General features: G+C 41.5%; 1 protein-coding gene across 1 annotated transcript in view; it reads left to right on the forward strand.

Annotated features, from left to right (window-relative positions):
* The window catches only part of PELI1 (pellino E3 ubiquitin protein ligase 1), a 58,113-nt gene extending 54,558 nt beyond the window's left edge, over positions 1 to 3,555 (forward strand). Inside the window, exon 7 of the mRNA XM_040993328.1 lies at positions 1,119 to 3,555. Coding sequence (XP_040849262.1) covers positions 1,119 to 1,685 — 567 coding nt within the window. The 3' untranslated portion in view covers positions 1,686 to 3,555. The remainder of the gene's footprint in view (positions 1 to 1,118) is intronic.
* The last annotated feature ends 11,463 nt before the right edge of the window (positions 3,556 to 15,018 follow it).

Below are 15,018 nucleotides of genomic sequence, written 5' to 3' on the forward strand. Positions count from 1 at the left end.
GTTCACATGGAGACCAACAGGTGTTGTAGTCCTGCCCAGCCTGGTCTGCCCCCAGCCCCAGCTCTCATGCTCACCAGCAGGAACAGTGGCCCAGCAATAGAGTCCCCACTACTACCCTACCAGGCTTGCTCGCTTGCGCTCTCTCTCTCTTACATACACACACACACACACACACACATACACACACACACACACACCAGTCTCTCATGTGCTGGTGGGTGCTGCAGCCCAGTTTGGCATGTGGCCTGTCTCACCTCTGCATTTGCCGGCAGGTGCTGTAGCCTAACCTGACCTGGTCTGCCCTTGTTCCAGCTTGCGCTGGCGAGTGCTGCTGTCCAACCCAGCTCAGTAAGCCCCCAGTCCCAGCCCTAGCATTAATTGGTTGATGCTGTAGCCAGATCCAGCCTGTCTCACACCTCATCCTGATTCTCATATCTGCCAGTGGGTGTTATAAACTGGCCTAGCCTGGCCTGCCCCTACATTTGATTCACACACAAATGCCAGCATGTACTATAACCTGGTCTGGTCTGGACTGTTCCTTACACTCATCTGTAGGGACTGCATCCTGACAAAGGAATTCCCCAAGCTCTTCTATTGAGTACTTGATGGAGAAGCTTTTTAAATTCATATATACTAGGGATCTTCAAAAAGTTCGTAGAAAATGCATATTGTGGAAAAACTGTAAATTTTTCCAAATTATTTTTAGCACCAGAATAAATTTTTATTTCTGTTGTCTGTGAACCTTTAAAGTACCCACACTGCTGGTAAACACTGACTATCAGATACTTTCTTAGGGGATAATACTTCAGTGTCGCCATCAGGAAACTTTATGCTCCTGTGTATGTATCTTTGGTCGTAGTTACCTAATTGAAACTACTGCTCATTGATTAGCCAGATGTATTAAATTGTCTTTACAATAAAGTAAAAAGATACTACTGTTCAATATTTTACAACTTATTTTCAAGCCTACATTTTTCATGATTGCCATCAAAGTTCCTTGAATAATTAATGAGAATCCTTCAAAGTCTCATTTCCTGAATAAGTGCTCAAGACCAAAACTCTTAAATAAAAAATCGAGAACAGTGATAAATGTATGTTTTGTTTCTCATCTCCTGTAGGTGGAAGTTGAAACCAATCAGTTACAAGATGGCTCATTAATTGACCTCTGTGGGGCAACATTGCTCTGGCGCACTGCAGAAGGCCTTTCCCACACTCCTACGGTGAAACATTTAGAAGCTTTAAGGCAGGAAATCAATGCAGCACGACCTCAGTGCCCTGTGGGGTTCAACACACTAGCGTTTCCTAGTATGAAGAGAAAAGATGTGGTGGATGAAAAGCAACCATGGGTGTATCTAAACTGCGGCCATGTGCATGGCTATCATAACTGGGGAAACAAAGAAGAACGTGACGGAAAAGATCGTGAATGTCCCATGTGTAGGTCTGTTGGTCCCTATGTCCCTCTGTGGCTTGGATGTGAAGCTGGATTTTATGTGGACGCCGGCCCTCCTACCCATGCATTTAGCCCATGTGGGCATGTGTGTTCAGAAAAGACAACTGCCTATTGGTCCCAGATCCCGCTTCCGCACGGTACTCACACTTTCCATGCAGCCTGTCCTTTTTGTGCACATCAGTTGGCTGGTGAACAAGGCTACATCAGACTTATTTTCCAAGGACCTCTAGACTAACAGTTGTCCTCCAGGACTACATGATAAATTTATAAGCTAAGTGAGTTGGGTTTTCCAACCTGTTGTCCATGTCACAATTTCTCTGCTCTGGTCGTTTGCATTAAGATGAAAAATTTTTTAAAACATTTATAATAACTACTAGCAATTTATGAACAAAAAAACTGGGAAACTCAGCAAAGGAATTTTTGAAAGTACCCAGACTTCTGAATTCTGAGTTTTGAAAATATATTTTGAGGAGAAAAAGACATAGTCTAATTTGATGCCTTTGTTTTAGTGTTTTTGAATCACCCATCCTCAGTGTTAAAAATTTGTTTTGTATAACTGAGGGTACTGTTGGTTCAAACTATGTTAGTTTACAGTTTGTTGCAAACATTGTAAAATACAGCAATGTGTATATTAACTTTTTTATATTTATCTTTATTATAGAAAATGTCTTAGAATGTTCTTGATAGAGTAGCATGGTAATGGTGGTTTCACACCTTCAGTGTGAATGGTAGCTTAGTGAGCACATAGCTGAAGGATTTGCAAAGTTAGGAAGAAGGAAAAGAGAACCTCTCTCCCCACCCATATCTCAATAGGGAATTTGGTAAATTAGAATATTTTGTAAAGCCAGATTCATATTAATCACCATTGTGTAAAAGATATTTGTTTTTAACCACACTGAAGATAATCAGGAAAGATTTTTTTCCTTAATGTTTCTCTCAAGTGTAGTACTATAACAAAAACTTAATGCTAAGAAACATTTTATATGCTCCTTTGAATATGCAATTTAATCTAGATTATCTATTTTTCTCCCACAACAACTAATCTGTTTTTAGTATCAGCAACATTTGGCAAGTTTATTTTTTGGATATATAAACTGTGGTTCATCTGTTCACGGTTTCTAGAAGAAAAAAAAAAAATCACTCCCTTGAGGAAAAGAATAAATTAACAAGATAGAAGAGTGAGTTGATTTGTATTTAGAAAAACAAATGTTCAATTAATTAATGATTCTGTATTTAGCCCTATCCAGGCATTAAAAAAAATCTAGAGATACCAAGGGTTGGGTTACAATAGTGCCCCTGGGTTTTGTTTTTGTTTCGTTTAACCTAGCAGACCGGCCTTAATGATAGGCTGAAATCCTAAGGAGAGCTGCCGCGGCCTGACTCAAGGGATTGGTTGGCAGATGAGTGCCAGTCAGTGGTAGCAGCATGGAAGGATACACTTGCATGGTCTGTTTAGGCTCTACTTCTGCTAAGTTCTTTGCTTTCAGAAGCAAGGGAAATACTGTTGCTCCAGATTCCCCTGTCCCTGTTTTAAAATGTACCACAAGAAAAGTAGCCAGCTGCACTACATCAGACTTTTTTGACACTTGTACAGATCAGTACACTTTTAGATTAGCCTTTTTAAAAAATCTTTTGATTTGTTTTCCTTTGATTTTAAAAGTTGTATAATACTGCATTGACTGTAGCAAATTTTTGTATGTGGTAGCAGTAGCTTTAATTTATCCTATTACAACACCATTCTGAATTTTCTTTTGGTTTAAAAAAACAAAACTTTTTGCTTAGAAGCCATGAAATATTTTATTTTATTTCATCTGTCAAAATTTCCTTGTTTTTAAAATGATCATTGGGTTCACTCAGGAAATGCATGTCAGGAAACTTGTATTATAAGTTTATTAGTTGCAATGTATCCATAACTGCTGTTACCCCTTTTAAGGAAATATAATTGATTTTGAAGTTATCTGAATGGTCACATGCTTTGTGACTAATGCAAGGAAATCCAGTCCTGTGTTGTATTTGTTCTAGTCATTTCTGTTCAGGCTATATATTGTAGCTTAATTTTTATTTGCAATTAATTTATTCAAACTAAGTAAATACTTTTCAAAATAGATACTTGACTTGGTCTCTGAGTTCATTTTTGCATAACAGAATAGGCAACCAGAAGTGAAAGCTGGGGAGATGGGACCCACAGTCAGAATTACTCTTCTGATGAAATGCTTTTAAGGGCTGCAGTTCCCTTTGGAGAGCATCTCTTACTTGTTGATAAGAGAACTTATTAGTAATTAAATAATTGAAGGCTTTTCTAAATTAACTCCTGCTCGAGAGCTGGCTCTTTGCAAGTTGCGTATGAGGCTATTTAAATACAGCCTTGGTGACGATAAAAATTTAATATTCTTCCCAGAGTGCCTGAATCTCATCTAAGCAGCCAGAAAAAAACATGGTTCATTTTCTATCAAATTCAAGGTTTTGAAATTTTGGGCAGTTTAAATCATTAGGTATTTTATCTTGAAGCACTTAGTAGTCATGTCATTTTGCCAGTGCCTAACTGAACACTTGAACTTAACTCAGTTGTGTTCAGAGAGTGTCAGTGCTCCGTCCGAGAAGGAGGAGGAGTTGTATTTCAGTCTCTGCGTTGTACTTTAACGAAAGATAACCCTTATCCTTGAACTCTTTTCTCAGAGTGGTCTTCATACTTAAATGTTACTTAATTTGTGTAGGGAATTTTATTTCCTTGGTCTAAAGTTTAGGGTCATGAAATAAAACATGAAGGGCAGAGATTTGGGAGTCTTTTACCAATTTATTCTCTTGAAACTGTAATGCTTTCCAAAATATAAAAGCTTGTGGGGAAGCAGGGTAGAAATAAATCATAATAATATAAATATGTAACATTTAAATACTTCTACTCTGCTTTCCCTTGGGACACCTCAAGAGCCATGAATGGTATGTTTTTAGGCCCAGATTAAGGGAGAGCACCAGTGAAAATTTATCCAGTACTTTAAATTTTCAAGATAAACATAATTATGACTGTTAGTCCCCTAATCCAGCGCATTGTCATATGTCACCTCAGATACCACCAGTTAATAGATCTCAGCTCAGCATTAACCATTTCTTGCTCTTCATGCCATAGGCACTGGCCCCGTAGCTCAACTACCTTGACAATTACTTTTTTTTATAAGTGGACTTTAACCTGGCATCTAGCTTTTACATACTCATTTTTTAAATGCTTGTTTATTATTTATTTTTTTATTTGAAAGTAAGGGAAATAGTGAACCAAAAAAACATAGACATCCTCATCCATTTGTACTCTCCGAATGGCCACAACAGCCTGTTTGACCAAGCAAAGGCAGGAGTCCAGAACTCTGTCCGAGAGCGTCACATGGATGATGATGACGGGCGTCTTTCCGTTACCTTCCCAGGTGTATCAGCAGGGCATTGATTCATAAGCACAGCAGCTGGGTCTTGAACTGGCAGGTCACTAGGAAAGGACTCAACTTGCTGCCACAGTTCTGACCTCGGGGCAGTTCATTCTTACTGAATATCCACTATTCAGTAAAAACAGCTTACCTTGTTTTTGTTTGTTTTAAAGACTTATTTACTTTTTATATTGGAAAGTCAGATATACAGAGAAGAGGAGAGACAGAGAGGAAGATCTTCCATTGATTCACTCCCCAAGCAGCCACAATGACTGGAGCTGAACTGTTCCAAAGCCAGGAGCCAGGAGCTAGGAGCCTCCTTCGGGTCTCTCCTGCAAGTACAGGGTTCCAAGGCTTTGGGCTGTCCTTGAAAGCTTTCCCAGGCCACAAGCTGGGAGCTAGATGGGAAGCAGGGCTGCTGGGACACAAACCGCACCCATATGGGATCCTGGCACATGCATGATGAGGACTTTAGCCACTAGGCTATCATACCAGGCCCTGTTTTGTTTTTTTAAAGATTATTTTTATTTGAAAGATTCTACAGAGAAAAGGAGAGGCAGAGAGACCCTCATCCACTGGTTCATTCCCCCAGATTACCACAACAGCCAGAGCTGAGCTTATCAAAAGTCAGGAGCTTCTTTCCAGGTCTCTCATGTGGTTGGTTGCAGAGGTTCAAGGACCTGGGCCAACCTCCACTGCCTTCCTAGATCACAGGCAGGGAGCTGGATGAGAAGTAGAGCAATCGGGACTCAAACTGGTGCCTGTATGGGATGCTGGTGCTGCAGGCAGAGGGTTAGCCTGTTATACCACCATGCCATCTCTCACAGCATATTTTGTTCTAAACATGAGGTGATGGTGAAGCTGTGGAGAGGGGAAAAAAATCCCTGCTTTATAAGGCTTATATTCTATTAGGAAAATAGAAATAAGGGGAAAAAAGTGAACAAAATGCATGATAATGAACAATTCTGAGGGGGCAGATAAAGCTGAAAAGGGTGATACAAAAATGCCATGTTATTAGACATAGGTGGTGTTCAAGGGCCAAACAGGAGGACTGAGGAAATCCTGCTGGGATTATTTGAGCAAAGATCTGGGAGCCAAAGGAGTCACTTCCAAGAAGTGCACGTAAGCACAGGGAGTAGCTGGTGCAAGGGCCCTGATAAAAAGGTCTGCATTTTTCTGAAATGGCAAAGATGCCAGTGTGGCTAAGTGATACAAAAGAGGGAAGAGTAGTAGGTACAGCCGAAGACAGATGACAGTTCAAGCAAGGTGGGAGTGCCAACTTGATTCTGGAGGCCTCCCAAGAAAGGGGTTATATTTTCAGATGGGGAGGGAGGGTGGGTATTGAATGGTTTTGAGCAGGACCCTGGCACGATCTGATTTACATTTTTGATAAAATCCAAATAGAATGGAACAGCAAGGGTGCTGCCAGTGGAGAAGGGTTGAAAAGTGATCAGATTCTGGATGTTTTTGAAGGCAAAGCTGACAGCATTTGCCAGCAAGTCAGCTGTGAAAGGAAGAGTAGTCATGGAAGATGTGTCCCAGTCAGCCTTGGTGACTGTAAGGATGGAATTGCCATTTATTGAATTGGAAATGAGGAGGACAGTACAATCAGGGATTTAGTTTCACACATTAGAGCAAGGCTCCTATTAGACATTCGCCAAAAATAGAATTATTCCACTTTTTTGTTTTATTACTACCAAAATTCTTGTATTCTCTCTATTCCCTAGCTTAGAACCAGAAGTACTGCTCCATTAATGGTGCGCTTGAAATCGTTGGGACACCTCTCGTATTTCTTCCTTTGCTTAGGCTGCCGTCTGAGGAAGTGAAGTGTTGTTTTCAACTGCAGTAATAACTCCTTTAGCCAAAGCATTCTAATACATTTTTATTTCCTCGTTCATAGGTGCCCTTATTTGGCTCCTGCCTTTCCAGGAAGATGGTTATCGTTTATATCTTGATATTTTGTTATTTAAAGCTTCTTTGACGAGACAGAGTCCTTCCAAAGTTGAATTTGCATTGGTCTGGGGAGGCAGAGCAGGCAGTTTTCTTAGATATCCCTGCCTTTTGTTTGCATCATTTCTAATGGAAATCATACCACATTAAAGCAGATGTTCATTGTACTTTTCATGGATTTTATTCAGGGAACTCAGCTGCAGCAGAGACTGAATCATGTATGCTATGCAAAGTCAGCATCATGTGGCAGAGGTAATGTAATATAGCTGTGAAGTCAAACTTGTCACATGATGTAGAAAAAAGTCAATGATTGTACCCGTGGGATGTGGTCTTTCACAGAGAAGTAATCAAAGCATGCTACCTGCTTTGGATACTTTTATGGTTTTGAATACGTTTTATGGTTTCATTGTTGCTACTGACTTCAAATGTAGCCATATTAATTTACCAAAGTGTTTTAATTCCTCTTTAAATACAAAAGGGCCATTGAACATGCTGTCTGGGTGGGATTTCACAAATATAAGGAATTCTTCTGATTAGGCAGGAGTCCAGGATTTAATCCAGCCCAGCCTCACATTCCGACCTGCGGATGTTCTTTTATCAGAGTGGGTAACAATGAAGAGTTATTCATTAATACATGGGAGTAAATACATGGGAGACTGAGTGACTGAAGGGACTCACGACATCAGGATGGGCAGTCTGCTCTGTGGGGAGAGTCCGCTCCAAAGCCAACACTTCCCGCAATTGTGTAAAATGTTTTAATGTTTAACCCCATGGCCCTGTCTGTGCTTATGAATCTGATTACCTGCTAGGGGAACGAGATGATCCAACCTTTTGCTATCATTAAATTCATATTTGTTCTCTTCATCTTAGTTCCATAAATCTATGATGCTGACCATCTGTGTGGAATTAAACTTGTAAAGGTAAATGGCCCCAGACGAATAAACTCTTCATTTGGGGAGCCCAGTGGGAGTCAGAGCATCTTAGGGACCCTGTTAATCATGGCTAATGGAAAGAATATTCATGGCTGAAACACTTGTATAGATTAAGGGTACAGAACAGTGACCAAAAACAAATTCATAAACAAATCCCAAAGACTTGCCCCATTAGCTTCTACAGGAATGTATTTATATGTTTACCTGTGACATGAGTCTGAACAAGTTTTTGATATATAAAAATGTTTTCTTAGAATGAAAATTCAGATAAAAAGTTAACATAGTCCTGCATTCCGTTGTTACAGTGCTTCCTGATAAAAATGTACTAGAAAAGAACTTACATGACATACAGAAATGTACATTTTTACCCTGTGAATATTGCATTACTTCCTCAATATTATGACTGAAGCTTTCATTTGTGATTACAGGAGCCAGTATTTATTAGAGAATGTATGAAACAACACACCTACTGAGTGAAAACATTTCCAGAAAAATTTCTTTGTTTCTTCAATATTTCTCTATTTGTAGAAAGTTGATAGAGGACTTTAGGGACACTGAACTTGACAATTACGTGGAATTAAAACAAGGAGACCTTCCTGACTTCGTGACAAATCATCCTCCTGGCTAGAACAAACACTTGAACTCTTTCATGAACTTCTGTCTGCATGGTTCATTCCCAGCTACCACAGCATTTCTGAAAGGCCAGCACTGATGTTATGTCTAAGCAGACTAAACTAATATGGGTGCCTTGTGTTTTTTGAATTCTAGATCATCTCTTTCTAATGGAATTGGAGGTACAATAGGTGATTTGTTGATAAATTTGGACTCCTTTGCCTAACAAGTTATCTTCTCAGAAAGAAAAGCTATCTTATAGTCAGGAATCTTGCAAGTGTGTAGAAGGGCTAATCTCTGCTGGCATGAAGAGATGAGAGAGTGTGGGTGATGTGGTGCTTCATGATGAGTTCAATTAGAAACATGGAGCAGAGCAAACTTCTCTTTTGCATCCTAAATTCATAAAGTTTGGACCTGTAAGGATGTAATTGAAACTGATACTATTTTATTTTTAAGATTTATCTATTTTTATTAGGCGGATTTTCAGAGCAGGAAAGACAGAAAGATCCATCCTCTGGTTCACTGACCAAATGATTGTAGTGGCCAGAGCTGAGCTGGATCAGAAGTGGAGCAGCTGGGACTGAGACCAACCGGGACCCCATATGGGCATCAGTTCTAATCCTGACAGCCCCGCTTCCCATCCAGTTCCTGCTTGTGGCCTGGGAAGGCAGTGGAGGACGGCCCAAAACCTTGGGACCTTGCACCCATGTGGGAGACACAGGACACCGCCCCCCCCACCGCCCGTGTGGGAGACACGGCAGAGCTCCTGGCTCCTGGCTTTGGATTGGCTCAGCTCCAGGCTTTGTGGTCACTTGGGGAGTGAATCATCAGATGGAAGATATTTCTATGTGTCTCTCCTCCTCTGTATGTATCTGACTTTGCAATAAAAATAAATAAATCTTTAAAAAACACAAAGGAAGCAACTTTTAAAATATGTAAATATAAATGGTTTCAATTTATGATTCTTGTCATTCTACAAAATAGTGTTGCAATGAGCTTAGCAGAAAGGTGGGCTTTATAAACAAAGGAGGGCTGGGACAAGAAGAAATGAGACAAAGGTAGGTTGGTCCTTTTTGTCTGAAAGGGAGAGAGAAAGGAGAGAAGGAATTGATCCTTTCAAGATTTCTGATATTCTTTTCCTAAAGGATAGCAATACAGTGAGGGGAGATCTATGCAGGAGAATAAAGTTTTAGGAGATCCTTCATGAAACTAAAGGAGGTTACAGAGGAAGCCTTGTGGACATTTAGACTGTAGTTAAATATTTATTGAATATTTGAGCACATTAGAGCTGGGCCTTTACCCTTGATGTGATGAAGTGCTATTTTTAATTTTCTGGTAACCTTGGGCACAGGAAAAAGTCTTCCCTGACAGTTGTGATAAACCTTTCTCTTTCCCCTGTGAACTCCTGGGGGGCCTCAGATAAAGAGCCTTGTTGACAACTTAATTTAGAAATCCAAAGCTGATTTTAATTTGATCTTTTTAACTGCATGAACATTATAATTTATAGTGCTTATTAAAATTAGTGATGTTTTTAAAAACATTAAATAAAGATGTCTGGAGGAAGGGATTTCTTCTCTTTCCTTCACCATGAGAGTGGTGGTTATACTGAATGTCTCTTAATTGCCTGGCTAGTCAGGCATGTTTATCCACTAGGAAAGCATATATTGAATGCCAAACACTTACTTTGGATTCATTTATTCAATTAAAAAAAAATGTATTGAGCTAAGTGGGAGGAACTGGCAATACAAAGGTGAAGGAACTAGGCACAGTCCCTAACTTCACAATGTTAAAATCTATCAGAAGGTAGACAAGCAGTTATGGCACAATATGGCATGGCAAGAGCTGTGCCAAATCAGAAGCACAGAGGAGCACTGAACCACACTTGGGAGTTCAGAGAAGATCTCTTTTTGGGAGTGATATGCATCAGTGGCTTGCAGGTGGCAGGTGCAAGTGATGAGAGAACAGCTTGTGCAAAGGCTACAGAAAATAGCATATGTTTGAGAGACTGAAATTGAATGTGGCTAAATGGAGAGTAAACGGAAGTGGCAACAGACAAGGCTAAAGACAAAAAAAAAATCAGACCTTGGTTCAAACAATGTATTGAGCATCATAAGAACCATAGAGAATCCAAGAATAGCATGATCAGATACCTGCTTTGAGAGGATCACTTTGGCTTCTGCTGTGGAGAATGGCTATGTAAGACGGCAGAGAGAGGACCCGGTGCAGTAGCCTAGTGGCTGAAGCACCTCACCTTGCATGTACCAGGATCCCACATGGGCACCAGTTCATATCCTGGTTGCCCCACTTCCCATCCAACTCCCTGCTTGTGACCTAGAAAAGCAGTCAAGGGCGGCCCAAAACCTTGGGACTCTGCACCCACGTGGGAGACACAGAAAAAGCTCCTGGCTCCTGAGTTTGAATCAGCTCAGCTCCAGTCATTGTGAACACTTTAGGAATGAACCAAAGAACTGAAGATCTTTGTCTCCCCTTCTCTGTAGATCTGCATTTCCAGTAAATAAATAAATCTTTTAAAAAAAATTCCATAGAGACAGAAAGTTGTGTGACAGCCCAAGTAAGAGGTGATAGGAAACTATATAATGCAAGCAGCAGTGAGGAGGAAGAGAGATGGATAGGTCTGAGCTATATTTAGTATATGTAAGCACAAAGTTGGCAAGACTTTACATTTGATTGGGTGAAACAGGAGCCATGGCTCTGGCTTGATCAACTAGGAAGGGTCATAGTTCAGTCAGTCTATTGAAATGACAGAAAATGAGTTATGTAGGGAAGGAGAGAGGAGAATGAATGTTTGAAATCATTGTAAGACATCCATGATGCTGTTTTGTTCTGTTGGATGCTTGATTTTGAAGCACAAAAAAGAAATCTGCCGTTGAGACAGAATTTGGGGGTCGTCAGCAAATAGTGAGATCCCCTGGGAAGCCATGACCCATGTAAGCTGAGAATAGCATGTAGAGGTGAAGTGTGAGAAAAGAAACCCATAAAAACATGGGTGGGTGAGCAGGGAAAGACGTGGGAGATCAGGAGACACCAGTGGCATGGCTAGAATGCTCCAAAGAGAGGTGGTGTACACAGTCACATTACCAAAGGGCAACGTCAGCTGAGGACTCGGAAACGTCCACTGGATGGCTACCACGGAGGAGCTGATGACCTTAAGAACAGCGTTTTCATGGGGTGGAAACAAACCCAACCCCAGATGTTTTAAGGTGGTCCTTAGAGAATAAGAAGTAGAAACACAGCAAAGTAGTTTGGTTCTCATGCAAAGAAAAAGGATGGAGGAACTGGAAGAGGAAGCTAGGTTGAAGGCAAGGGGTATTATTTGATTTTAAGATGACAATTACTTCAAGATGTTTGAAAGCTGAAATACGGGAGCCAGCAGAGTAAGGGAGGAAGATACGGCTAGAGAGATATCCCTGCATAAAATGGGGGATAGAATCCGTAACATATAACCTTACTCACAGCTAACAGCCTCACCTTGGCTAATGTAAGCTGGAGGGGAGGGGAGAGGAGTGGATATAGTAATCTTGAGGGGAAGAAGTTCATATCTGGAGGCTTCTTATGTTTTCCTGTTGAATAAGAGATCAGCTGCTGATAATGAAAGAAGGAATGAAAAGCTTGAGGGGCATGAAGAAGGCTTGCAGTGACTGCTACAGAGGTTCAGACTGCTGGGCAGCACTGTCTGAGGGCCCTGTTGATGCTGGGGAACATAATTGATACTGGTTGGCACTGAACTGTCTCCTCATGGAGTCTGGCCATCAGCATTTATGGTCCCAGAATTAAGGTGGGATTAAATTGTTCCTATATTGCTATGTTTGCAAATGACAGAAAAATCCAAACAGCATTTGCTTAAACATGAATGAAGTTGATTACCCCTTATATAAATATCACAAGAAAATAGTTGAATAAGATTAGAATGAACATGCCTGGTGTCAGAAATTCAGGTATTCTTTCCAGCTCCTTGCTTTGCCATCTTCACAAAAATTTGGTTTTTAGTTGATAATCGAAGAAAACAGGAAAGAGAACCTGGGCAAGATCTCTCTACTTCAATAGGATTTATCTGGGTAAGTATAAGGAACAGGACTAGGAAGTGAATGATGTTCTTAACGCGGAGGTGGTGAGTGGGGCGGGTATTTGAAAGGGGTGTTCTGAGTACAGACATAAGTGAAGACAGAAGGCAGTCATAAAGTTAGCAAGGGCTGAGGGTCTAGTCACTTTTTTTTTTCAGATTTATTTTTATTGCAAAGTCGGATATACAGAGAGGAGGAGAGACAGAGAGGAAGATCTGTTTAATGATTTGCTCCCCCAAGTGATTGCAACAGCTGGAGCTGCACCAATCCGAAGCCAGGAGCCAGGAGCTCCTTCCAGGTCTCCCACATGGGTGCAGGATCCCAAGGCTTTGGGCCATCCTTGACTGCTTTCTTAGACCTCAAGCAGGGAGTTGGATGGGAAGTGGGGCCACCGAGACTAGAACTGGCGCCCATATGGGATCCCAGCACAAGCAAGGCGAGGACTTTAGCCACTAGGTCACCGTGCCAGGCCCGTTTTGTTCAGTTATCCAACCTGCCTTAGTGTGGCTCATGGAATTCAGGGAAAACTAAAGCTTTAAGAATGTTCCCTGGCGGTCCAAGCCACTTTTGTTCACAGGGGTATTAACATTTTGAGCAGGCAGCTCTAAATTGGAGAAGTCTGTGTTGTGCATTGCCAAGACTTTTGATGTTCCTGACCCTATGCTGCTCCACCAACTGCCGATCATAGTAACATTTAGGCACTCTTCTAAAGAGGCAGTGTGTCCAGTTGAGAACCACTTGCTTAGATCATGCTGACCTCAACTCCTTGCCTTTGGGATTGGCTCAGAAATTAGCCCAAAGCATGGATTGATTTGGATCATTAATGAAAGGTCAGAATTTGTGCTTCTTTATTGAAGATCCACTTCTCAGTCTTCCTGGACATATTGAAGAAGCAAACAGGCCCAATTCCTGCACACACCCAGCCCTGTGTAGCCACCAGACAAGCCAATCCCTCAGTGCAGCTGACACCAAGGGTGGCAGGTAGACAGAAACAGGATCCTTGGTAATTGTGACCTGCACCGACTCCGAGGCCACAGCCTTCGCTGAATTTTTAGTTACTGGAGCCAATAAATCCCCTCAATGTTTAAGCCAGTTAGACTTGAGTTTCCTATTACCTGCAACTGAAAACAGTAATAAAAAGGGAGAGAGAAGGGCGGGAGTAGAGGAAGACTGAGTCAAGAGAATCAAATACAGAGAAAGATGTAAATGAGAGTAAGGGATACAACAGATGAATGAAGGCGCTTAGGAAAACAGGCAGAAGAGGTATGCAGAGTTTGGCCAGATGTGAGCTTTTACAAAAATTAGTCTGTTCTCTTAGACTGGGGGTTGAGGGTGATCAGAACAGTCCTGGCATTGTGCTGGGATAACTGAATTAAGAGGTCTGTGTTACTGCAATGTGTGGAAGAAATTTGAAACTTATTCAAAGACCTAAAGTTGGTAGCTGCAGCGTCTAAATTCTTTCTGCTATATCCCCATTGCTGTGTGATGCCAAGGGAGTGATAGCCAATGAACAGAAACACCCCTTATCCATCCTTCCAATGCCCCAATCCAGGATAGCGGGGCAAGACTGATTGGGTCAGTGAGATGGTTCTCCACCCATACCAGGATGATCCACCTACAGAATGTATTGTACTGTCTTTGGAATACAAAGCACAAACGAATGGGTCATGGCTAATTGGCAAAGAAGTCAGATAGCTTACAAAATCAACAGGGCCAGTGTGGTGGCCAACATACTAATCTACTTTGCAATGCTGGCATCCCATATGAGCACTGGTTCTAGTTCCTGCTACTCTGCTTCCAATCCAACAGCCTGCTGTGGCCTGGGCAGGAGCAGAAGATGGCTTGGATCCTTGGGACCCTGCACCCACGTGGGACACCTAGAGGAGACTCCTGGCTCCTGGCTTCCAAGTCTTCCCTCTTAATAGTGCTACAGTGACACTGCCCATCTTTCTGCCCTCAGATACATAATGTTCATTTATACCACAGGTCATTTCCACTTTTTCTTTGCTAGCAGAGCTCTTCTGCAGATTATCGCACTGCTGCCTCCTTCTCTACTCACCTCAGTTCTCAATCCAGATGTCACCAAGTAGTCACAACATACCTGGATACCATCTACGTTGTTTCCCATTTTATCTCCTCATAGTCCTTAATTCCTAAAATTGTATTATGTATGTGTTTACCTGTTGTACCACCACCTCCCAACTGGGAATGCAGTCATCTTGGACAGGCACTTGGCTTGCCTCCTTTGGTACTACTTTAAAAAAAAAAAACTTTATTTATTTTAAAGGCAATTAGAGTGAGGAGGTGAGAGAGAATATCTTTCATTTGCTGAGCTGTTTGGTTCCCCATGTGTCTGGGCCAGGCTGAATCCTGGGGCCATGAGTGTCATCTAAGTCTCCACCTGAGTGCAGGGGTCCAAACGCATGGGCCATCTTCCACTGCTCTCCCAGATGCACTAGCAGGGAGTTGGCTGGAAAGTGGAGTAGCTGGGACTCGAACTTGTGTTCATATGAGATGTTGGTGTCAGGGACAATTGTTTAATCATAAGATTAATAGTATGTTTTTTTCCAGTGAGAAACTTG

Source organism: Ochotona curzoniae, unplaced genomic scaffold (assembly GCF_017591425.1).
Source record: "Ochotona curzoniae isolate NIBS_2020 unplaced genomic scaffold, NIBS_Ocur_1.0 contig_883, whole genome shotgun sequence".
Classification (NCBI taxonomy): domain Eukaryota; kingdom Metazoa; phylum Chordata; class Mammalia; order Lagomorpha; family Ochotonidae; genus Ochotona; species Ochotona curzoniae.